Source organism: Hemiscyllium ocellatum, chromosome 3, assembly GCF_020745735.1.
Source record: "Hemiscyllium ocellatum isolate sHemOce1 chromosome 3, sHemOce1.pat.X.cur, whole genome shotgun sequence".
Taxonomy (NCBI): domain Eukaryota; kingdom Metazoa; phylum Chordata; class Chondrichthyes; order Orectolobiformes; family Hemiscylliidae; genus Hemiscyllium; species Hemiscyllium ocellatum.
The window spans coordinates 47,181,426-47,205,805 of NC_083403.1; the positions used below are offsets into that span (position 1 = coordinate 47,181,426).

A 24,380-nucleotide genomic window follows, 5' to 3' on the forward strand; every position below is an offset into this window, starting at 1 on the left:
GTAGAGAGTGCATGCTCAGAAAACAAAAGAAAAATCCACTAAAATGCCACCCACTTTGTGTGTGGTCACAGATATTTCCATTTTCCTTATGCATTTGCAAATCAAATGAGGATGCAGGGAAATACAGTTTGTACCTGGCAGAGTGAGGGAGGCGCGGTGGTAGTTTGGCGCACTGACCTGTATACCGCTGAACCCAAACGCCAGCTCGCGGACGCCTCCTCTTATCGCCCCCTTGACCACGACCCCACCTCCCACCACCAAACCATCATCTCCCAGACCATCCAGGACCTCATCACCTCAGGGGATCTCCCATCCACCGCCTCCAACCTCATAGTCCCACAACCCCGCACCGCCCGTTTCTACCTCCTGCCCAAAATCCACAAACCTGCCTGCCCCGGCCGACCCATTGTCTCAGCCTGCTCCTGCCCCACCGAACTCATCTCCCAATACCTCGACACGGTCCTGTCCCCTTTAGTCCAAGAACTCCCCATCTACGTTCGGGACACCACCCACGCCCTCCACCTCCTCCAGGATTTTCGCTTCCCCGGTCCCCAACGCCTTATTTTCACTATGGACATCCAGTCCCTGTACACCTCCATCCCCCATCACGAAGGACTCAAAGCCCTCCGCTTCTTCCTTTCCCGCCGCACCAACCAGTACCCTTCCACTGACACCCTCCTTTGACTGACTGAACTGGTCCTCACCCTGAATAACTTCTCTTTTCAATCCTCCCACTTCCTCCAAACTAAAGGAGTTGCCATGGGCACCCGCATGGGCCCCAGCTATGCCTGCCTCTTCATAGGATATGTGGAACAGTCCATCTTCCGCAACTACACTGGCACCACCCCCCACCTTTTCCTCCGCTACATCAATGACTGTATCGGCGCTGCCTCGTGCTCCCACGAGGAGGTTGAACAGTTCATCAACTTTACTAACACCTTCCATCCCGACCTGAAATTCACCTGGACTGTCTCAGACTCCTCCCTCCCCTTCCTAGACCTTTCCATTTCTATCTCGGGCGACCGACTCAACACAGACATCTATTATAAACCGACTGACTCCCACAGCTACCTGGACTACACCTCCTCCCACCCTGCCCCCTGTAAAAACGCCATCCCATATTCCCAATTCCTTCGTCTCCGCCGCACCTGCTCCCAGGAGGACCAATTCCAACACCGCACAGCCCAGATGGCCTCCTTCTTCAAGGACCGCAGATTCCCCCCAGACGTGATCGACGATGCCCTCCACCGCATCTCCTCCACTTCCCGCTCCTCCGCCCTTGAGCCCCGCTCCTCCAACCGCCACCAAGACAGAACCCCACTGGTTCTCACCTACCACCCCACCAACCACCGCATACAACGTATCATCCGCCGCCATTTCCGCCACCTCCAAACGAACCCCACCACCAAGGATATATTTCCCTCCCCTCCCCTATCAGCGTTCCGCAAGGACCACTCCCTTCGTGACTCCCTCGTCAGATCCACACCCCCCACCAACCCAACCTCCACCCCCGGCACCTTCCCCTGCAACTGCAGGAAATGTAAAACTTGCGCCCACACCTCCACACTCACTTCCCTCCAAGGTCCCAAGGGATCCTTCCATATCCGCCACAAGTTCACCTGTACCTCCACACACATCATCTATTGCATCCGCTGCACCCGATGTGGCCTCCTCTATATTGGTGAGACAGGCCGCTTACTTGCGGAACGCTTCAGAGAACACCTCCGGGCCGCCCGAACCAACCAACCCAATCACCCCGTGGCTCAACACTTCAACTCTCCCTCCAACTCCACCGAGGACATGCAGGTCCTTGGACTCCTCCACCGGCAGAACACAACTACACGACGGCTGGAGGAGGAGCGCCTCATCTTCCGCCTGGGAACCCTCCAACCACAAGGTATGAATTCAGATTTCTCCAGTTTCCTCATTTCCCCTCCCCCCCACCTTGTCTCAGTCGGTTCCCTCAACTCAGCACCGCCCTCCTAACCTGCAATCCTCTTCCTGACCTCTCCGCCCCCACCCCACTCCGGCCTATCACCCTCACCTTGACCTCCTTCCACCTATTCCACCTCCATCGCCCCTCCCCCTAGTCCCTCCTCCCTACCTTTTATCTTAGCCTGCTTGGCTCTCTCTCTCTTATTCCTGATGAAGGGCTTATGCTCGAAACGTCGAATTCTCTGTTCCTGAGATGCTGCCTGGCCTGCTGTGCTTTGACCAGCAACACATTTGCAGACTGAGGTGCAGGTTTAGCCTGGTAATCTAGAAATCTTCAAGATCCTTTCTTCCTTCACTTTCTGCTGACATCATCAATTCAGAACTTTCACATGGTGCAACCCAACTCTTTTATTTCTCCCTGTTTCTCAACTCTTGAACCTCAACTCTACAGGTGGCCAACCATAGTGATGCACTGTACCTCGTAAAGGTCATAGTGGCTATGAACATCAATGATCCCCTCTCCATAGCAGCCTGTGTCCTCCAATGTACAGTCCCTTCCTTATAACTGGGGATGGGTCCCTTCACAATGACAGTCCCATCTGCAGCTCAGCATGCTGTCTCCAATCTGCACAAGTGACTTACCCAACTTCCCCACCACAGCAATGGCTCCTGATAACTCCTTTGACTTTCAGCAAGCTGACCTCTAGGACTGAACATGACCTAACCCTTGATTGACTGCAAAGAACAGAGCCAGTTAATGAGTAACTGGACTCTGGATTAGTGGTGCTGGAAGAGCACAGCAGTTCAGGCAGCATCCAAGGAGCAGCAAAATCGACGTTTCAGGCAAAAGCCCTTCGTCAGGAATAAAGGCAGAGAGCCTGAAGAGTAGAGAGATAAGCTAGAGGAGGGTGGGGGTGGGGAGAAAGTAGCATAGAATACAATGGGTGAGTGGGGGAGGGGATGAAGGTGATAGGTCAGGGAGGAGAGGGTGGAGTGGATAGGTGGAAAAAGCTAGGCAGGTAGGACAAGTCCGGACAAGTCATGGGGACAGTGCTGAGCTGGAAGTTTGGAACTAGAGTGAGGTGGGGGAAGGGGAAATGAGGAAGCTGTTGAAGTCCACATTGATGCCCTGGGTTGAAGTGTTCCGAGGCGGAAGATGAGGCGTTCTTCCTCCAGGTGTCTGGTGGTGAGGGAGCAGGAGTGAAGGAGGCCCAGGACTTGCATGTCCTCGGCAGAGTGGGAAGGGGAGTTGAAATGTTGGGCCACGGGGCGGTGTGGTTGATTGGTGCGGGTGTCCCGGAGATGTTCCCTAAAGCGCTCTGCTAGGAGGTGCCCAGTCTCCCCAATGTAGAGGAGACGGCATCGGGAGCAACGGATACAATCAATGATATTCGTGGATGTGCAGGTAAAACTTTGATGGCTGTGGAAGGCTCCTTTAGGGCCTTGGATAGAGGTGAGGGTGGAGGTCTGGGCACAGGTTTTACAGTTCCTGCGGTGGCAGGGGAAAGTGCCAGGATGGGAGGATGGGTTGTGGGGGGGCGTGGACCTGACCAGGTAGTTACGGAGGGAACGGTCTTTGCGGAAGGCGGAAAGGGCTGGGGAGGGAAATATATCCCTGGTGGTGGGGTCTTTTTGGAGGTGGCGGAAATGTTGGCGGATGATTTGGTTTATGCCAAGATTTGTAGGGTGGCAGGTGAGCACCAGGGGCGTTCACCACTGGCTGACCTGCTACTAATCTCTGGACTACTTGAACTGGTTCAACAGGACAGACAGGGGCACACTCTTGAGGCTGCAGTGCCATGATACTGCTGGCCCTTATGCAACAAGTGGTCAAATGACGTCTCCAACCCCTAGATGCTAATTTTCAGATGCTGCCCTTGACTGACTCTGATGACAAGCCCTGACTGACGACATTCCCCTTGACTTGACCAAAGACTGCTCTCCTTAGACTTGGGATGTCGCCATTTGGGTTCAACAGTGTGGTTGCTATGTAAGCTGCTGAAACATGTTGTGGCTGTGACACTGAATCAGCTTGGTGCCACACAACAATGTATATACCCTCTTCACTAATCACTGCTGACAACTACGACAAGCTGCCTGGCTATGTTTCTGCTCTAGAAGGCAAGGTAAGACTGAGTTTCTTGTCTCCTTTCAGTTCTGAATGCAGTAGGTAAATGCAAAAAGGCAAGATATGACAAGGGAGAGATACTATGCGCATCCACATACGTGTGAAGTGGGTGCTAAGTGAGCAAAAAGACCCAAGATGCAGTCAGCTCTGATTTACAAGATGGCTGCCTATTGCCAGCATGCAAAGCAACCTGACAGCAGCATTGCAATGAAAAGTGTTGGTGCATTCTAAAGTGGATTGAAGAATTGAAGTGGAGAAGTGTTTTTCAAGTTAGTCCGAAATGGGCTATGGTGATGTGGAGAAGCATGTCCAGTGCCAACTAAAACAGAGAGGAGAGCACATGGTCACTACCTGTGGGAACCTGGAGGAGCAGGCAGCAAGCCGGATAGCTGTTCTAACATCCATGTTGCTGTCTGGTTACTTTCCACCACGTGGGAGAATAGGCAATTTCACATAAACGAGATGTAAATGCATGTGAATAGGCATTTTGCCTCTCACTTGCAAAATTCTTAACTCAGCATTCAGGCCTGGTTTGGAAAATCAGGTTTTATTTTAATGACATGGAGAATCTCACTTTTACAATCTCACCATGTTTTTTCCAACTGATATGTCATTGCCCATAACATCCAGGGGCTGGGAACATTTAGGTCATCATTTCTGCTTGATAAAGGTCTAACTGTCATAATTTTAAAGGTGATTAAAACTAACACTTAGAAAATATTTAACATGGTAAACTGGGTCATAATTTCATGAAACTGATGACTCCAAAATAAAAACCAAAAACTAGATGTGATTTCTCATGATAGTGATGGCTATGAATAAAACAAACAGAAAAATGGATGCTGTCCTACTTATCTAACCATTGTTTGTTTCTAAGGCTTTGTGACCTAAATATTTCCAGCAGCTATATAGGACAAGTCTAAAGGATGAAATTACAACCTTTCTTAATGATTCTCTGTTTGGAAATCTACACCACAGTGCTAAAAGCATTTTTCTAACAATAAAACTTTTCTGTAAACATGGATTACTGCTAAGTAAAAAACACCAACTTGTGTAAGTTGTGACCCTTCATAATTAGCGTGATATAACTGTCACTGACAAACCAATATGATCAAATTTTAAGAGAAATATAAAAAGTTCTTTTAAGAAAATCTGGAATGTGAACTTATGCAATGAGTCATACTCTGCTCCTGTTAAATTATCAGCATTGTTCATTTTCATCTTAAAATTTCTTAATCACTGAACATTAAAATGTTTACTCTATGCAAGGTTTAGGCCACCAACAATTGTCACTGGCAGACAAATAAATAATTCACTACTTTTCATTAACTGTGCAGCAAGTGAATTTGCCTATGAGATCATTTAGAAGTAAGGAATGGGTTTTCATCAGATATATACATTGGAGAGAGGTACAAATTGGAAAGTACAGATGTGGTGGTCAATTATTTGTCCTAATTAGAACAAGGTCTAAATTAGTTTGATCAAAATGAGAACATTATATCATGTTTTCTTTCTTATTTGCACATTGCCATGAATAAAATTGGTGAAACTTGGTTGCCTACAGAGAAATATCTCAACTTCAATTAGTATCTTTCTCTGCCAACTGGTTTCATTTGGGAACTCGCAGACATGAACCCATAACTCTGCAACTTGAGATTGAGATTTCTTAATGATACAACTAGCTTTTATATATCTTTGTAACCTGGTGCTAATTTGTTTGCAACACATGCTCAATTGGATTTGATCCAAAAAGACAAATTTTGGAAGAGAGAACAAATCTGAACTACATCAATTTGAATCAATTCAGATTCACAATCGCCAACAGTGAAAATACTATATTCACAGGAAACTGATAAATTTCTAATCCCATTTGCTCAATTAGAAAATAGAGCAAAAATATGTTATTGTGCATGAATGATATATTCCCTTTATTTGAGCATGATTTCCTCCTTCATTTAAAAAGCCTGAAGTTCTCCATATAAATCTGAATGTTGCAGCAATGTTGCACATCCAACATCATGTGCCTATTATGTCTACACCTGAGATATGATATCCTTCTTGCTTTTCATTACAAATGGCTTACTCATCCATGTAATCTATTGACCTCAATTTTAGTACAAGTTTTTTTTTGGAAATGAGAAATAAGGCATCCAGTGGAGAAAATGACTATGCTCTGTGTATCCGAAGGTTGAAGAGACTGATTTCTGAGGGTTTGCTGTCACTCGCTGACTTGAATATCCCACACACATATCCCTAAACACCAGTGGGCTAAGGCATAGTGTGGTTGGATCGATGCCCGTAATTCATCCTCAACAGTCTCTATTTACAATGTAATTTAAAATAAACAAAGAAATATGACTGTCACTAAGAGTAGTTAGTATACTGAAATGTTAGATAACGTTGTAACCATTGCCACAGCAACATGTTTAAGAAAATAACAGTTAACAGCCAGCAGCTGCGCTATTACAGAATTATCATTAAAATTAGCCTAGATGCTACTCTTGGCTGAGAAAGGATAAGATATAAGTGAGGGCAAGGAAGTGGCAGACATCATGATACAATTCTCCTGTTATTTAAGAATAAATAATAGTAGTATAATTGCTAACACAATATGGTCATTATGTGTTACTTATTAATCAGACAGTACAGCCAACAAGTGCTTCCATTGGCTTTAGTGGTGACTACAGAATTAACACATACAGTGGTTCAACTGTCATACAAGCAGCTGGTTACAAAACATTAACACTCATTTGACAACATAAATCCTTCCTTAACAAATTCCTGAATGGTTGCAAGCCGCATCACAGAGAGCAGTGTTACTGCTGCTGAATAAACAATAGGCTATGGTTTCCACAAAAATAGTATATGAAATATAGCTACAAAAATATTGTACATATTTTTAAATTGTATGTCTTAAGTAGTAAGGATAAGCTGGCAACAGTCCTGTTAAAGTATAGGAGACTGCTGACACACAATATTTGGACTATAAAGCAAAAATGTAAATTTGCTAATAACATATTAAAATTAACAGCTTTTTACTTTTGTTAGCATCTACTGATACAAAATAGGGGATTCAAGCATTGATAAACAGAGATAGATTGATTTTAATTATTGGATCTGGCAATTCATTAGCTTTACTTAATATCAAATTGTAAACAGTTCTTATTACTCTGTAGCTCTTCCAGCTCCAATATATAAGGAATGTACAGGATTCATATTAAGAGAGGAAGAGCAATATTTTAGCAATGGAATAGCTTCACAATTAGAAATGATACCAGCATTATTTTAGTTTCAACTAAGCAATGTTTTCAGTAAGTACATGTCCTTGGTCAGAGTTCACAAACTTGTTAGAATATGTTTACCAACAAAAGCAAAAGAAAAATCAGATTTTCAATCGTTCATGACCACACTGAAATCTAACAGAAAAATAACAATGCTGTTTGGCTTAATTTTCCCATTCAGGCTTAATCACACTTTATTAAAACATTAAAGGGAATCAATAAATGCAACATATTAGCAAATTTCCATTATCAAAAGATGCAAGATACTGTACATATTTACAGTTGAATAGCATTTTTAAAAAATGCATTTTAAAATGTAATATGCCACAATCATGAAAGATACATCTTATGCAGTTGAACACATTTTGATGAACTAAGAGAAAGCTTAACTGACAATGAAAAACGGCCAACCTCAGTAAAACAAAACTCAAGCACGTCAATCATCAAACAGTACCAACACCAAAAAGAATTATTTTAAGAACTTCCCAGTTCCTTTTTCCTTCTCATTTTTACAACTGCATTGCATTGTAAATGTCTTATTCTAAGATATTCACTTTTAGACAAAAAAAACATGATTCTCGATTATTTTTAGGCAACTTGTAAAGGATAACAAACAAATTAATTTGACAGTCTCAACCAGGTTAGATTTCATTGTAATTTGGATAAAGAACTGTGAAAAACCCAGGCCATGAACTTGTATCTCAGACTATAGCTTCCACAATGATGCTCAGTGAACCCCTTTCAAAATGAAAGTCATTACAAAACAAAAAGAGATATTGTAATTCACTCACCGATCGTTCATTTAAATCCTGTGGGTCTTCCATGTGGGGGTTCCTTGACTCCTTCTTTGTAATTTGCTGAAGCTTTTACTGCCCTTCAAGATTATAGTATGCTTGCTGAAAAGAAACCAGACTGTATTTGCATCTATTCTTTACCGGTAAACTTATTTTAATCAATTTTTTAGAAGGCACTTGGGAAATTGAGTTGTTTCTTTTTTTAAAAAAGAAAATATGTGCCACATATTATATTGGAAATACTTGAAACATGGTCTCATTTGGTCATGTAGCTCTTTAAAATACAGCAAAAAAAGTAGCTAGTCTGGAGGTGCTTTAAAAATGGGAGCAGCTCCCGTAAAACCAACTACACGGCCGGTTCCTGAGAAGATAATATTAGAAAATAGAGTTTGAAAATACAGAGTAAAATACTCAACATGCATTTAGTGATAACCCATTCTAACTATAATCAGCCTGCTATTCTAGCAGAAAAGGTTCTTATCCAATTACCAATCTACAATCCCTTCTCAAAGGAACAATAAATTCCTTTAGGATTATGTGAAATACACATAATGATAGAGAACAGGCTGCTTCTCGTAACGTGCAAAATGATAGGCACTAACCTAGTTATGTTAGGCTGATTAAGTAAGTTGCATACTGTGAGAAATAGGAGGGTGATAGGAATGGCAAGATCCTAATAAAATCATTGTCCCATGTTTAATGAAGATTGCATATTCCAGCTACGTCATTTTAATCTCTAAAAATGAAAATATACTTTCATGATACACTTATTGTGTCAGTAAAGCATTTTTCATTCTCATGTTTTTTTTCCCAGCTGCCTTAAAATATTCAACTCCTGGCTAAAGGTTTCAAATGACAAAACTAACCCACTGTGATAGTTGCAGGAGGCCAATTAGCACCTTTCAAACAGCCTTGATATTACATGTATGCAACACACTGATGTCCACTAATGCACTTTTGCAACCAGTTGACTTATTTCCATCCTTTCTAAATGCACTAATATTTGTTTCATATATATTTATATTTTCAATTGTTAATTTTTTTGTAACAATGTAATTTTGTTAATACTTCTGAAACAGAGTGAGTAGGCCATTGTTCTACGGCACTGCATTTATTGCAGCAATATCAAATATCAGTGAGGAAGCAGCATGCAAACAGACTGTCATCTACTTCAGCTTGCTTTTACTTATTTAAGAATGTTCCATAGATAAATTTAATTTGAAGGACTGCACAGTTGGCATAATTTCAAGTCTCCTACATAGTTTATAAAAGCAGTACAAGCATATTTACACATTTTTTACACTAGGAAAAAATATTGTTCAACAACATTTCAAATGCTGAATATCTTGAAGACATTATTTCGCTTTAAAACATATGACAAGATAGAATCTCCTGAACACATGCAGGAACCTGTATGCTGAAAAATACAGTCAAACATGTCATCACAAATGGGCCTTTTATCAGCTTTTTGTATTTAGTTTAATGAGAAAAATATTGAGAACATTTATCTAATGGCATCAAAATGAAAACTAAAACATGTATGTCGTTAAAAGCCTACAACATTTTGGCGGACACAACATCGGAAAATGTTTCAGGGCAGTACAATGGTGGTACTGCCCTTATTTTAGATAAGATGTCAAAGCAGTCCAATCTGCCTGCTGAGCCAAACATTTTCAAAAAAGAGAAGGAAGCCCTCCTGATGAATAGGGCTCCCTCAACGAACAAAACCAAAATTAGATTTGTCTAGTCTTTCATACTCTTTTTTTTAAATCTTGGGACCACAGTCTGTGCAAATTTTCCCACATGATAAAACAGTACTGATTTGGATGTTAGAGGGCCCTGGCGAGCATGCTGGGAGATGCAGACAGTGAAACATTGCACAGATGATGCGTGTGCAGCGTACCTTTCTGTTGCCATCGGTATTTTACCAGTGCCAGGACAAGTGGCACATGGGCCCTTGACCCAGGTCAGTTGGAACCTTTATTGGAAGATTAAATGTCACTTAAGGGCATCTTTGTGTCACTACCAGTGGCTTGTGGGCACCCTACCATCAGTGCAGATATACCTTGGCAGCATCCCTGCAGGCTCAGGTGTAGTCCCTCCTGATCAGGAGCCCTCTGGCCCATGAAGGGCCCTCCTAATAGTAAAACTTACCCTGTTGAAACACCCACACCTACCATCATAAATGGCCACTCTGCCCTTCACTGGTGGCTGCCTGAATGGCCCTGGCAAGCTGGATCCATTTACCTAGTTCTGGATCCACTGATGTTACTGATAGCATTGGCCACTCCTTCCTAAGGTGCTGCTGGAACTGAAGGGCTGCCCTTTATCTGATTGTCATGCAGCCCAGTGATAGGGACCCATCTCGTAAAAGTTCGGGAGCCCACAGGTCAAAGTCCCAATAACTAGTCGAGGCGGAATTGCCCCTGATTTTTCCAGCAGTAGGCAAGGTCACCACTGGCCCAAAAATTCCTAGCCATTGGCTGCACTTTAAAAGCAGTATGATGCTGGGAAGGTTGTTTATGTGCCACAGTTATCAGTATTATTCAACATATGGTACTAAATCTTGATTTTACTTACTACAGATTACACATTAGATTTGCACATGCAGCCTGCAGCACTGATACAAAATATACAAGACAGAAACAAAAAAAGGCATTCTTTCCCCATATATTGAATTTGTGTGTTTTCCCTCCAAACTTCACTTGATTACTGAAACAAAATGCATTTAGCTCAAATATTCAGTAACTTATTTATTAATCTCTTGTAAAAATGCTGTAAAATGGCAGCTACATGTATTCATACTTGATATGCTTTCATATATATCTCTGGTATCTGAGAACTCAGTGTAAATACTTACTACCATTACTGTAACTATACTTAGACCTTGAGTGCTTTACCAGCTTTAATTAAAAGAGGGCTGCTGTAGAAGCAACATAAAGCAAAGAAAATCTACACAAAACATTACGGAAAACCTATTTAGACATAAACCGACATTAAGTTACTTAACCAAAGCCCTTTTCATAATATTTCTATCAGAGTCAAAAATCAGAGATAAATGTTTAACTTATAGAAAATGTTAAGAACTGCAGTAGGAAGACATTAGTTGAGACTATTTTTATATTTCAGATTCAAATGTGGTGTTTTTCATTAGCTTACTGCTCTTGTTACACTGAAAAATGATAGGCAGGCACATAATTATTTTTTGAAAACGTATTTCCCACTCGTCACTCATGGCCATTTCGGCAGACCTTAAAATGGGCCTCACTGCAGCATCTATACATATATTAAGATTTAATGTAGGTTGCAAGGTCCAGTTGTCAGTAAGTCATGAATATGTTGCTCATACTCAGCCCATTGGTGCTGGAGCTCAAGCTGCCTAACCAGCAGCCCTTAAAGTGACCACTGCAGCTCACTCTAACGACAGCAAACATCAGTGATTTTAATGCTCATTTTCGCCCCACAATGATCTTCCGCTCTGATACTGCCATGCTATGCACTTTCCTGGGACTGCTTGTAACCATTTAAAATGTTAAACTTTCCGCTGGTATAAATGGATGTAATGGACCTCTCACATACCACCATGCAATTTTTACAATGTTGAAAATTGCCTCCAATTTTAATAAACTAACAACTGAATGATCGAACTTTGTTTAGCTTCTAAAATGTCTGAAGGCGTACTGGAAGACATCTCAGTGCTGGAATAGTGATTGTATTAATATGTATATTCTGAATTTAAATTAAGGAAATTTCCATAATAAATATTTAGAGCCAAAATTCCAACCTTAATTATCCATCTTGGCACTTTGTCAATTTGGCACATACATTGAAAAATCCAAATCTAATGATTAACAAATTAAACAATCTCTATCTGAATTATGCATTAAACAAATATCATACATGAAGGAAGGGAAGATACAGAACTAAAGTTACAAAGAAAATAATGCATTCCCTTTCTTACAATCATCATTGAATTAAAACTGCTCCTGCTATTTATATGGTCTCCACCAACAAAGAACTAAATAGATATTCTGAAGGGAATTTACTCCTATAAATATTAAGCATTAACCTTTTTGACTATAATGGAAACTTTACAAATCTTCAGATGTGAGCATAAGTCTTTTTTCTATTCAAGGACAAACTGATGGATATATCCAAAGTTAGTTACCACTTAATTTTGGGATTAAAAGACATTTCTGTTATAAGACAGCTAGAAATGATATACTGCAAATATAATTAGTAAGTATACAGATATTTGAGTTCATATAAAACTTGTCAGATATACTCTTATTTAAGAAGAAAAGGAGACAAAAAAGGCAACTATTGGCCAATTAGCTTAATGTCTGTTATTGGCTAAATATTAGAGTGCATTAGAAAGTATAAAATAGCAGTGTGATCAAGCAGAGTCAGCATAGCTTCATGAAAATAAAATCAAGCCTGACAAATGTTCTGAATTTTTTAAAAAGGTGACAAGCAAGATAGATAAAGGGTAGGTAGTGGTTGTAATATATTTGTATTTTCAGAATGCATTTGATAAGGTACCAGACATCAGACTACTTAAGATAAGAGGCCACGATGCAGGGAGGTGTATAGTATCATGGATATTGGCTAACTAATAGAAGACAGAGATTTGGGGTAAGGGATGACATTTTCAAAATGGCAACCTGTAACTAGTGGAGTGTCATAGGGATCAATAATGCGGCCATATTTATGGACAATATATGCTAATAACTTGGATGAGAAAAGTGAATTTACTGACACCAAGTGCGTGGATGATGCAAAAGTAGATGGGAAGCCAAGTGTAAAGGGTGACACAAAGTGTCTGCAGAGAGATATGGACAGCTTAAGCAAGTGAGCAAAAGGTTTGCAGATGAAATACAATGTGGCAAAATGTGAAGCTAAAACTTTGTCAGGAAGAAGAGAGGAACTGATTTTTAGTTGGAAAGACTGCAGAAAGGCTATAACACAGACTGTTTGGACAGTCCTCATACATAAATTACAAAAAGCTAGCATTCAAGTTGAGCAGGCAAAAGGGAAGGCAAATGGAATGTTGGTGGTTTATTCCAAAGGCAAAGGAAATATAAAAACAGGGAGGTTTCACGAAAACCTTACAAGGCACTAGTCAGACCATAGCTGGAATACTATAAACGGTTTTGGATCCCCTATTAAGGAAAGATATAATGGCATTCAAGGCAGTCCAGAGAAAGTTCACAAGTACGACAGCAGGTATGGAGAGACTGTCTTTTGAGGAGAGGTTGAGGAGGATGGACTTGTACACATTGGAACTTGGAGGAATGAGAGATAACCGTATTGAAACATACAAGGTACTTATGGGACTTGACAGGAGAGGTGCAGAAATCTTGTTCCCCTTATGGGAGAGTCTAAGACCACAGGACATAATCTCAGCATAAGGGGTTGTATTTTATGACAAAGATGAGGAGGAATTTCACATCTCAGGGGCAGTGAATCTGTGGAATTCTTTCCCACATAGGGCAGTGTCGTTAATAGATTGTGATAGATTTTCAATGGGTGAAGGAATCTAGAGTTAGAGGGAAAAAGTTGGCAAGTGAAGTTGAGGATGATCAGATCAACCATGATCACATTGAATGGTAGAGCAAACTTGATGGGCTGAATGGTCTCCTTCAGTTCCTATATCTTATGGTCTTTCATTATTTATTCACTTCTTTTGTAGAAGACTAAGCAAGTTAAGCATTCCTTCATTAACCTTCCAAAGGAGAAAATGTCTGTTTTCCTCAGCCCAACTTTTAAATATAACAAGACATGGAAGCAATGTTCTACCTTACAGCCGACATCATTCTAATCTATACCAAGAGTATCTATATCCATTTTAATTACACAGAATCAGTTGATGCATGATTAAATTCATAACCCCAAGAATTTCAGTAAATTATAATGGCGATTATATAGGTGTATTTTCCCCCAAATGATTTCTGTGAAACCCTAGGGTGGGTATCTGCTATTTTCATACTGCATTTACTTCATCTGTAAAGATGTTTGCTTTCCAAATTTGTGTTGTGTCTGAGGAAAATACTTTGAGCTATGTGGCACTAGAGTGAAATACAGGCAGCAGAGATAATTAGAACGTTTTAAGCAATGAATTCAGTGCCACAAAAGAAGCATGTGGCTTCCGCAGACATTTTCCTACAATCTTGCACTTCAGTACAATTTTTCCGAAAACATATTGAAGTCAATGTGCTAAGAAATGATTTTGTTTTGTTTTAAACGGAACAAAACACTCCACCTACTACCAGTAAGCCAAGGATCTCAGCAAACCTCTTTCCTTGAAAGAAGCAAAATTTCCATGAAAGGGCAACTATAATATCACTTCCCATTCAGCATGAAGTTAGTAGCACGGAATCCAGCTTGATTGTGTACTGCTTCTAAGTTGCAATGAGGTAAAATGGTACAACATATAAAATCTGTGAGGGGCATGGACAGGATAAATACATAAGGTATTTTCTCTGGGACGGGGGAGTCCAAAATTAGACAGCATTGATTCAGAGTGAGAGGGGAAAGATTTAAAAGAGACCTAAGGGGCAACTTTTTCATGAAGAGGGTGGTGCATGTATGGAATGAGTTGCCAGAGGAAGTGGTGGAGTCTGGTACAATTATAACATTTAAAAGGCATCTGGATGGGTATACAAATAGGAAGGGTTTACAGGGATATGGACCAAGTGCTGGCAAATGGAGCTACATTAATTTAGGGTATCTGGTCGACATGGATGAGTTGGACTGAAGGGTCTGTTTGTGTGCTGTACATCTGTATGACTCTATGACAGCAAGGGTAGTGGTTAATGAGTAAGAATGTGTGAAGAACTGACCTACCATGGTGTATTTGAAAATAACCAAGCAGCATTCAGAGCTAGCAGGGAGACTGGAAGACAGAGGCGGAGCTTTCTTAGATGGAGTGGGCAATAAGGCAGCAGGATCCCAAGCTGCCATTGTCCTGTCCAATTAAATGATCCTGCCACCAAACTCACCAAGGTATTGGCGGCGTGGGGTCGAGGCAGAGGGCTGTAAATTGCATCCTTAAAATGCTGCCTATATAAGACCATAACACCATAAGACATAGGAGTGGAAGTAAGGCCATTCGGCCCATCGAGTCCACTCCGCCATTCAATCATGGCTGATGGACATTTCAACTCCACTTACCAGCATTCTCCCCGTAGCACTTAATTCCCTGTGACATCAAGAATTTATCAATCTCTGCCTTGAAGACATTTAGCGTCCCGGCCTCCACTGCACTCTGCGGCAATGAATTCCACAGGCCTACCACTCTCTGGCTGAAGAAATGTCTCCGCATTTCTGTTCTGAATTGACCCCCTCTAATTCTAAGGCTGTGTCCACAGGTCCTAGTCTCCTCGTCTAACGGAAACAATTTCCTAGCATCCACCCTTTCCAAGCCATGTATTATCTTTTTCGTTTCTATTAAATCTCCCCTTAATCTTCTAAACTCCAATGAATACAATCCCAGGATCCTCAGCCGTTCCTCGTATGTTAGACCAACCATTCCAGGGATCATCCATGTGAATCTCCGCTGGACACGCTCCAGTGCCAGTATGTCCTTCCTGAGGTGTGGGGACCAAAACTGGACACAGTACTCCAAATGGGGCCTAATCAGAGCTTTATAAAGTCTCAGTAGCTCAACGGTGCTTTTATATTCCAACCCTCTTGAGATAAATGACAACATTGCATTTGCTTTCTTAATTATGGACTCAACCTGCATGTTTACCTTTAGAGAATATGTTCAGACAGCTCACTGGAAAGAGTGTAACAGTCCTTGAAAGGACACAGAGGAGATTTGTCAAAATGGCTCCAGCAATGAGATTTTAGCTTCAAGGCTGGAAGAGCTGATTTTTTTTTTCTTTTGCACCAAAGGCGATTGAGAAAAAATTTATAGTGCTCAAGATTATGACAGAATTGGATAAGGTAAAGAAAGAAAGGCTGTTCCCAAAGAATTGGGGGAGCTTACAGGCACACAATTTAAGATTTACGTCAAAGAATGGGAGGGTAAGTGAGGAAGCACCTTTTTACGCAAGTGGAAACTCATTGTCAATGAAGCTTGTAAACGTAGAGATGATGAATGATTTCTAAAGTAAGGATGCATTTGAGGGAAATAAACTCACACGGCTACAGAATGGGGTAAAGTGTGGGACTGATCAGTTTGCTGTCCAGAGACATGGACTCACTGATAAGTGACTGGGGAAAGACTAAAAAATTTGCTGAATTGAATTCAGGTAATCCTTGGAAGAGAATCTAAAGGACATATACTTCTCCACTTCTCTTCCCAAATCAACAATCCATTCTATTGAAGGTGGTGTAGGACAGCACAGAAAATAAAATGGCAAGTTTGACAAAAAAGATAAGCTCAGACAAACGTGAAAAGGAAAAGAAATAAAATACCATTGCAAGCAAATTTCAATTTCAACTAGGCAAATTAAAATTTCACAAGCAATCCAAAATCTTGCACAGCAAAATGGAAATCCAGCAAACTCGGAGAGCCATAAAAAGCAACAGATTCAAAAATAGCAAAAGTAATAGATAAAAATAATGGACAATAATTAAACATTCTGTGAATTAGTACAGCATGAGAAAGGGTGGTGTTATATCCCGAGGGAAGGCAACCAGGTCCCACATTGTTATATTTCAAGCTATACTCTCTTCTATTTCCTTAAAAAGTACATTTTTCTGGACTGACAATCTCCGTGCCACTGATACCTGATGGCAAGTTCAAACCAGCAGTGACTAGAGGACAAAGCCAACCCTCACACTCTACAATGTGACACACCTTGCATAGCTGAACACCCCAAACGAGCCAAAAAAAAGGATTTAGAGACAAGATGTTGACCTCAGCTTCCAAACATTGCAACCTGGCTTGCCATGTTATTCCAGCCTCCTAATTTTCTACTTTGGATTCCAGCATCTGCAGTTTTTTTGTCGCCAAACAAAGGAGACCATCGAAACCCATTGGGCCTTAAGTGATCTAAACAACTCCCCAATTACTTCCTCCAAAACACAATTGGGAATACGACATCAAAGTCCAGCTTGTTAGGCGAGTAGCTAAATTCAATGCCCCAATCACATGCTTGGAGCTGCTGGTTGTTGGAAACATCTTCAATTGTACAGCTTTGACTTTCGTTTGTGCATCTGTTGATAAAACACAAAGATATACGCGGCTCCAGGCTTAGCTGAATACCTGCCTCTGACCTCAGTATTTTGCAAATGTTTGATTTCTGAAAAGAAACCTGTACCTTGCCTGCGAAGTGCATCAGCCAACTTACCTCATGGCACCTTCATCAGCAACTTGACTGTCTCAAAGCATCTACAAAAGAGACTGCTGTGCACAGCCACAGCCAATGAAGCAACATAAGAAGATAAAGAGCAGGAACAGGCCATCTGGCTTGTTGTGCTTGCTCCGCCATTCAATAAGATCCTGGCTGATCTTTCATGGACTCTGCTCCACTCACCCACCCTCTTACCATAACTCTTAATTCCTTAACTGTTCAAAAATGTTCAATGGAATATTGATTTACTGAACTCTCCTAGGCATTTGAGCTAATTCTGATATCTTGGTTTCTTATATTTTACATAATTTCTCTTTTTTTTCTTGAGTGAATGCGTGCGTGTGTGTGTGTGTATGTGTGTGTGAATATGTTACATAAGCCATTATCTCGAGTGTTTAAATGCATTAATAAACCCTACTTTGTTTTAACCAAAAAGGATTTGCAGAGGGCAATTTAAAACTGGACTTCACAAACAGGGTTTGGAGACACATGCTGTTGCCTTTGTAGAAATCAGGGAAAAGAACTCAAAAAAAACTAAGCCAGTTCCTAATATGGACAGGAGAGGACAGAAAAAAGTCAAATTCCATTCATGATGTGGAGGAGCTGGTGTTGGACTGGGGTGGGCACCCTCTCGCAACCACACACACACTTTCCCAAGCATTCACAAATGCAAACACACATCTCTTATGTGGACTCACACTCACATGCACATACTCACATGGGCACACACTCACTCTCTCTCTCTCTCTCTCATGCACACACAGAGACATATTTGTCTGTGGGGTGAAATTGTATTTGCAGTATTATCTTTGCAGATACATTCTCGTTTGTTCAAAAAATGCACAATCTGCAGGCAGGCAATGCAGGCAGTCAGTCCATGTAATATTTTGTAAATTCCACTTTGGAAATAAAACCAGTCTGACTCAAGATTGGGATACAGACAGACTCTCACCTCACACCTTCAATGCATTGTCTGAGTTGAGGTATCACCTTTCATTATAAAACCTTAAGTTATCACAAGAAGATGACTTAAGAGAAGTTATGGGATTTACATATTAGTGGACCGAAACCTGCAACCCATTATAAAAGATGAAAGACTTAGCAATCCAGGTTTGTTCAATATATCATTTCAGTTACATTACACTGTAATCTTTTGCTATAAATTCAGTGTCTTCTGATCTTATACTCCACAACCACCTGAAGAAGCAGCGCTCCGAAAGCTGGTGCTTCCAAATAAACCTGTTGGACTATAACCTGGTGTTGTGTGATTTTTAACTTAATTCAATTTAGTTCTCCCTCTTATCTGTGACAGTGGTAAAGGGAATATAGATTCAGATTTGTGTGAAAAGAAGTCTGCAACACTTCAATAAATTAATCATTTTTGGTATCTTTTTACAGTGGATTATCAATGGTACAAAAAATGTAAAATTAAGTCAAAGAGAAGAACTGAGACAATTTAATTTGAGGAGCGAAAAGGTAATGAGAAAACAATGAGAATTAAGACAATCAAATCAACAGGACCTGATGGTTTCTATCCAGCCAATGAAATGAAATAGATGAGGAAATTGTAGGTGCATTCGTTAATTTTCCAAAGCTCTCCAGATTTAGGAATTATGCTTTTAGATTGGGAAATTGCTTGTGTCATTTCATTATTCCTTTGGCAGACTTCCATCTCATGAGATGATGGCTTGTACCTGGATGCTCAATTCAGTGTTCTACATCACTTGCATGGCTCAGGAGCCCAAGTCTGGAAGGGCATAAGACCATTAGAAAGCGGAATAGAGTAGGCCATTCAGCCCCTTGAGCCAGCTCTGCCATTGTTTGATCATGTTTGATCCGACATTACTCATGTTTGCTTTCTTCCCCGTAATTCTCGATTCCCCTACTAATTATTAATTTATGCATCTCAGCTTTAAGTATACGCAATGCCTCTGCCCACAAAAAGAGTCACTTTGGCAAGGAGTTCCAAAGACTCACAATCCTCTGAGAGAAGAAATTCCTCCTCATCTCAGTCTGAAATTGGCGCGCCTTTATTCTGGGTCTATGCCCCCAGTCCTATATTCTTTCACGAGAGGAAACATCCTCCCGTCATTTATCCTGTCAAGCCCCTTAAGAATCCTATAAGTTTCAATGCGATCATTTCTCATTCTTCTAAACTCCAGTGAGTAGAGTCACAATCTGTTTGATCTTTACTCACAAGGCAATCCCAGAAATGTTCTTAAATAACAGAACCATAACTGTTCACAATACTTCAGATGTGGTCTCACCAGCACCTTGTACTGTTGCAGCAAGATTTTCCTGCTCTTATATTCCAACCCCATTGAAATGAGGGCCAAGGCCTCATGAGCCTTCCTGATTACCTCTTGCTCCTATCTGCTATTGGCTTTCTGTGTTTTCTGCACAAATATCCCCCCAATTTCTTTGGGTCTGCAGCTTTACTCCACTTAAACAATATTTTATTCTCCCTTCCAAAATGAATGACTTAATATTTTTCCCACATTATATTCCATTTTCTGCTCACTTACTCAACCTATCAACATCTCTCTGTAAACTGTCTGTGACCCTCTCACAACTTCTCTTTCTATCTGTTTTCATGGTCACTGCAGCTTTTGCTATAGAGGCCGAAAAGATGTAGGATCTGGTGGATTATGTTTTTTCTGGGCCCTATTCTTGAATAGCTGAGCCTGCATTTCCTCTTCTTCACCCAAAGCTTCTGCAGTCAGGGTGGTTTCCATCGATCACAGCTGGTGACTGTCTCCCCGTTGTCTGCTTCATTGACTGTTATCTTTATATCTCACTTGTGAGTTTCCCTGTAGTGGAGATAAGGCAGATCATGCAGCCAGTTCACTATACAGAGGTGTTGGAATATACAGCTGTAGCACACCCGATGGACATAGCCAAGTCAGCACAGATGTCCTTGGCTTCATGATGAGTATATGCTGATGGAATTAGCACTCTCCAGTTCCTCCAAGTGGGTGACCTCATCCTATCATGAGGTGCCGAGGATACTCTGAGACAGTGAAGATGGAAACTCTTCAGCTTTTCCTCTTGCCTAATGTAGGTTTTTCAGCCTTCACCACTGCACAGAAACGTGCTGAGGTCACATTTGGTAGACCCAAAGTTTGTTTTTCTATTATTTCACACTCTCTTGTTCAACTTGGGCGTATTAACCGCAGCTGTTGTAATGTGTGTGTGTTGATTTCAGCATCAATTGACAGGCTCCTGGCAATAATGTGTATAATCAAACACAAGAAGCTATCAATCTCCAGCATGACATTGTTAAGGCTGATAAATGATGATTTAGCAGCACAGTGGGTCTTGACATTTATCTTCCTGATGCTTATGGTCTGCAAAGTGAATTGGCCAGTTTACCCTACAGGACCTTCATCAGCAGTTTGACTTCTGTGCACAGTCAATGAAGGAACCTGATGGGGATATTGAGTTACTGGACTCTCTAATTCATGTGCTAATTCTGATATTTTAGATTTTTCTTTTTTAAGTAACACCAGTGGAGACTTTTTCCTCTGATTCCCATTGACTTTATTTTTTTCTAGGGCTCCTTGTTGCCACACACAGTCAAATGCAGCCATGCAGTCAAGAGCAGTGACTGTCACTTCATGTCTACCCTTTAACATCATTTGCCAGTTCACTTTAACTGGGTCTGCTTTTGTGCTCTAATAACAGCCCTAATTTAAGTTTAAACTCCAAGTCTTAGACCCACTCTTCTCTCTATCAAACTGTATGTAAATTCAATCATATTATGACCATTACCACCACTGCCTTCACTAAGTGGTCACAAAATAATCCTGTCTCATTGTACAACACCAGGTCCAGTACAACCTTCTGGCTGAGTGACTCCAGATTATGCTGTTCAAAAAAAACTATCCTGAAAAGATTCTATGATCTCCTCATTGAACTAATTTTCCCATCTGATTTTTGTAATGCACATTTAGACTAAAGTTCCTCATGACAATTGCTGTACCTTTCCACCCAGCACTCATTATTTCTTCTGAAAAATTCCATTTTTTATATAACATGTGGTTACATTTATGGGGTCATAGAGCACTCCCACAAATGACTCAATGTTTATCATTTCTCATCTCTTCTGAGCCATCTCTGCATCCTCATCTCCTGAACTTAGATCATCCATTTTTATTGCGCTAATATTATCAGTAATTTATAGAAGCACCCCTCCACCTTTTCCTCCCTTTCCGTCCTTTCTAAAGGTCACATACCCTTCAATATTCAGGTCCAAATCTGTCCAATGGTTATCAGATCTTACTTTTGTTAAATATATAGATCGTCTCTGTTTAACTGCTTTGTCTCAAGGTCTCCACGCACTTAGATACTTGTCTTTCATTTTACCATTTTATTAATTTTGTAACTTCTAGCCATTTCTGTTTATTTATTCTCTGGACCTACATATCATGGTTTGTTTATCACTTGAACACATACTTTTGTTCCATCTTGCAAACATCAAAACATAGTAAACAGCAACACGAAAAGAAATAGGTCATTTAGTCCTTCGAGCTTGCTCCACCATTCAATATGATCATCGTTGATCATTCACCTCAGTATCCTGTCCCTGCTTCTTCAATGAATTGGCCTCAACTGCTTCTTGTGGCAAAGAATTACATGGGCTCGTCCCTCTCCAAGTGAAGAAATTTCTCATCTCAGTTCGAAATCGCGTTCCCCAGACCCTTAAACTGTGACATTTGTTTCTGTATTCCTTTGTCACTGGAAATATCCTTCCTGCATTTACCTTGCTTTGCCCTGTTAGAATTTTATAGATTTCTATGAGATTGGGAGTTCTAACTGATTCAATCTCTCTTCATACATCAGTCCTGTCAGATGAGGAATAGTTCTGGCATATTTGTTGTACTCTCTGTGACCAGAGCGTCCTTCCTCAAAACTTCACACTCAAAACTCACCAGGGGAGCTCTCATCAAGGCCTTGTACAATTGCAGCAAAACATCCCTGCTTCTGCATTAGAATCCTCTTGCTATGAGTCATAGAGTGATAGAGATGTAAAGCACAGACACAGACCCTTCAGTCCAATTCATCTATGCTGACCAGATATCCTAAATTAATGTTATGCCATTTGCCAGCACTTGGCCCATATCCTTCTAAATACTTCCTATACATAAACCCATCCCGATGCCTTTTAAATGTTGTAATTGCATTAGTGTCCACCACTTCCTCGGCCAGCTCGAAGGACAGCATACCATTTGCTATACCTTCATGGTTACTTTCACTGACTAGTGTACAAGGACACCCAGCTCTTGTTGCCCTCTTTCTTTTCCAATCTATCATCGTTCAGATAATAATCAGCCCTCCTGTTTTGCTACCAAAATAGCTAACCTCATTTAAGCACAAGGTACATCATCTGCCATGCGTTTGCCCACTCACTCAACTTGTCTAAATCACACTGAAGCATCTCTGCATCCTCCTCACAGTTCACCCTCCCACCTAACTTCATGTAAATTTACATTTACTTGCCTCATTTAAGTCATAGTGTCATAGAGATGTACAGCATGCAAACAGACCCTTTGGTCCAACCCGTCCATGCTGACTAGATATCCCAACCCAATCTAGTCCCACTTGCCAGTGCCTGGCCCATATCCCTCCAACCCTTCCTATTCATATACCCATCCAAATGCCTCTTAAATGTTGCAATTGTACCAGCCTCCACTACATCCTCTGGCAGCTCATTCCATACACCTACCACCCTCTGTGTGAAAAAATTGCCCCTTAGGTCTCTTTTATATCTTTCCCTCTCACCCTAAACCTATGCCCTCTAGTTCTGGACTCCCCAACTTCAGGGAAAAGACTTTGTAGATTTATCCTATCCACGCTCCTCATAATTTTGTAAACCTCTATAAGGTCACTCCTCAGCCTCCGACGCTCCAGGGGAAACAGCTCCAGCCTGTTCAACCTCTCCCAGTAGCTCAGATCCTCCAACTCTGGCAATATCCTTGTAAATCTTTTCTGAACCCTTTCAAGTTTCACAACATCTTTCCGATAGGAAGGAGACCAGAATTGCACGCAATATTCCTAACCAATATGGCCTAACCAATGTCCTGTACAGCCACAACATGACCTCCCAACTCCTGTACTCATATTGTTAATATTTGTTGTGAATAGCTGGACTCCAAACACTGATCCTTGCAGTATCCCACTATTCAGTGCCTACCACTCAGAAAAAAAAAGACCTGTTTATTTCTTCATTTTGCTTCCTTTCTGCCAATTAGTTCTCAATTCATATCAGTGCATTACCCTCCCTGACTCCACCATCGCATGCACTTTAGTTTTATATGCTAATCCCTTATATGGGAACTTGCCAAAAGCTTCCGAAAGTCCAAGTAAACCACATCCACTGACTCCCCCTTATCAACTCTACTAGGAATATCTCAAAACATTCCAGTGGATTTGTCAAGCATGATTTCCCCTGCATACATCCATGCTGATTTTTTTCTCAACCCGTCATTGTTTTCCAACTAAAAGTAGGGCCTTGGGTAGTTTTGTAGAATAGAGAGACCCCAGGATTCAGGTTCTTAATTCTTTGAACTTTGCATCACATATAAATATCGTGCTTAAGAGGATGTTTAGCATGTTTGCCTTCATGGCTCTGATCTTTGAGTATAGGAGTGGGGACGTTATGTCAAGGTTGTACAGAACGTTGGTGAGGCCTTTTTTGAAGTACAGTTTGCATTCTGGTCTCCCTATAATACAAAGGTTATTGGGCTGGAGAGGGTTCAGAAGAGATTTGCCTGTATATTGCTGGGAATGGAGGCTTTGAGTTATAAAGAGAGGCTGTACAGGCTGGGACTTATTTCACTGGAGCGTAGGAGATTGAGAGGTGACCTTATAGAGGTTTACAAAATATTGAGGGGTATAGGTAAAGTGAATGGCAGGTGTCTTTTCCCTAGGGTAGAGG

The 24,380-nt window shown here is 41.1% G+C and overlaps 1 protein-coding gene across 12 annotated transcripts in view; it reads right to left on the reverse strand.

Annotated features, from left to right (window-relative positions):
- Nucleotides 1-24,380, reverse strand: part of eya4 (EYA transcriptional coactivator and phosphatase 4) — a 545,404-nt gene that overhangs the window by 427,279 nt on the left and 93,745 nt on the right. For all 12 annotated transcript variants that reach the window (XM_060849772.1, XM_060849764.1, XM_060849776.1 and 9 more), the window contains exon 2: nucleotides 8,136-8,240. Coding sequence is in view for 11 of the 12 variants with exons in the window: in XM_060849764.1 (XP_060705747.1) it covers nucleotides 8,136-8,168 (33 nt within the window). In the remaining variant the exon portion in view is untranslated. The remainder of the gene's footprint in view (nucleotides 1-8,135; nucleotides 8,241-24,380) is intronic.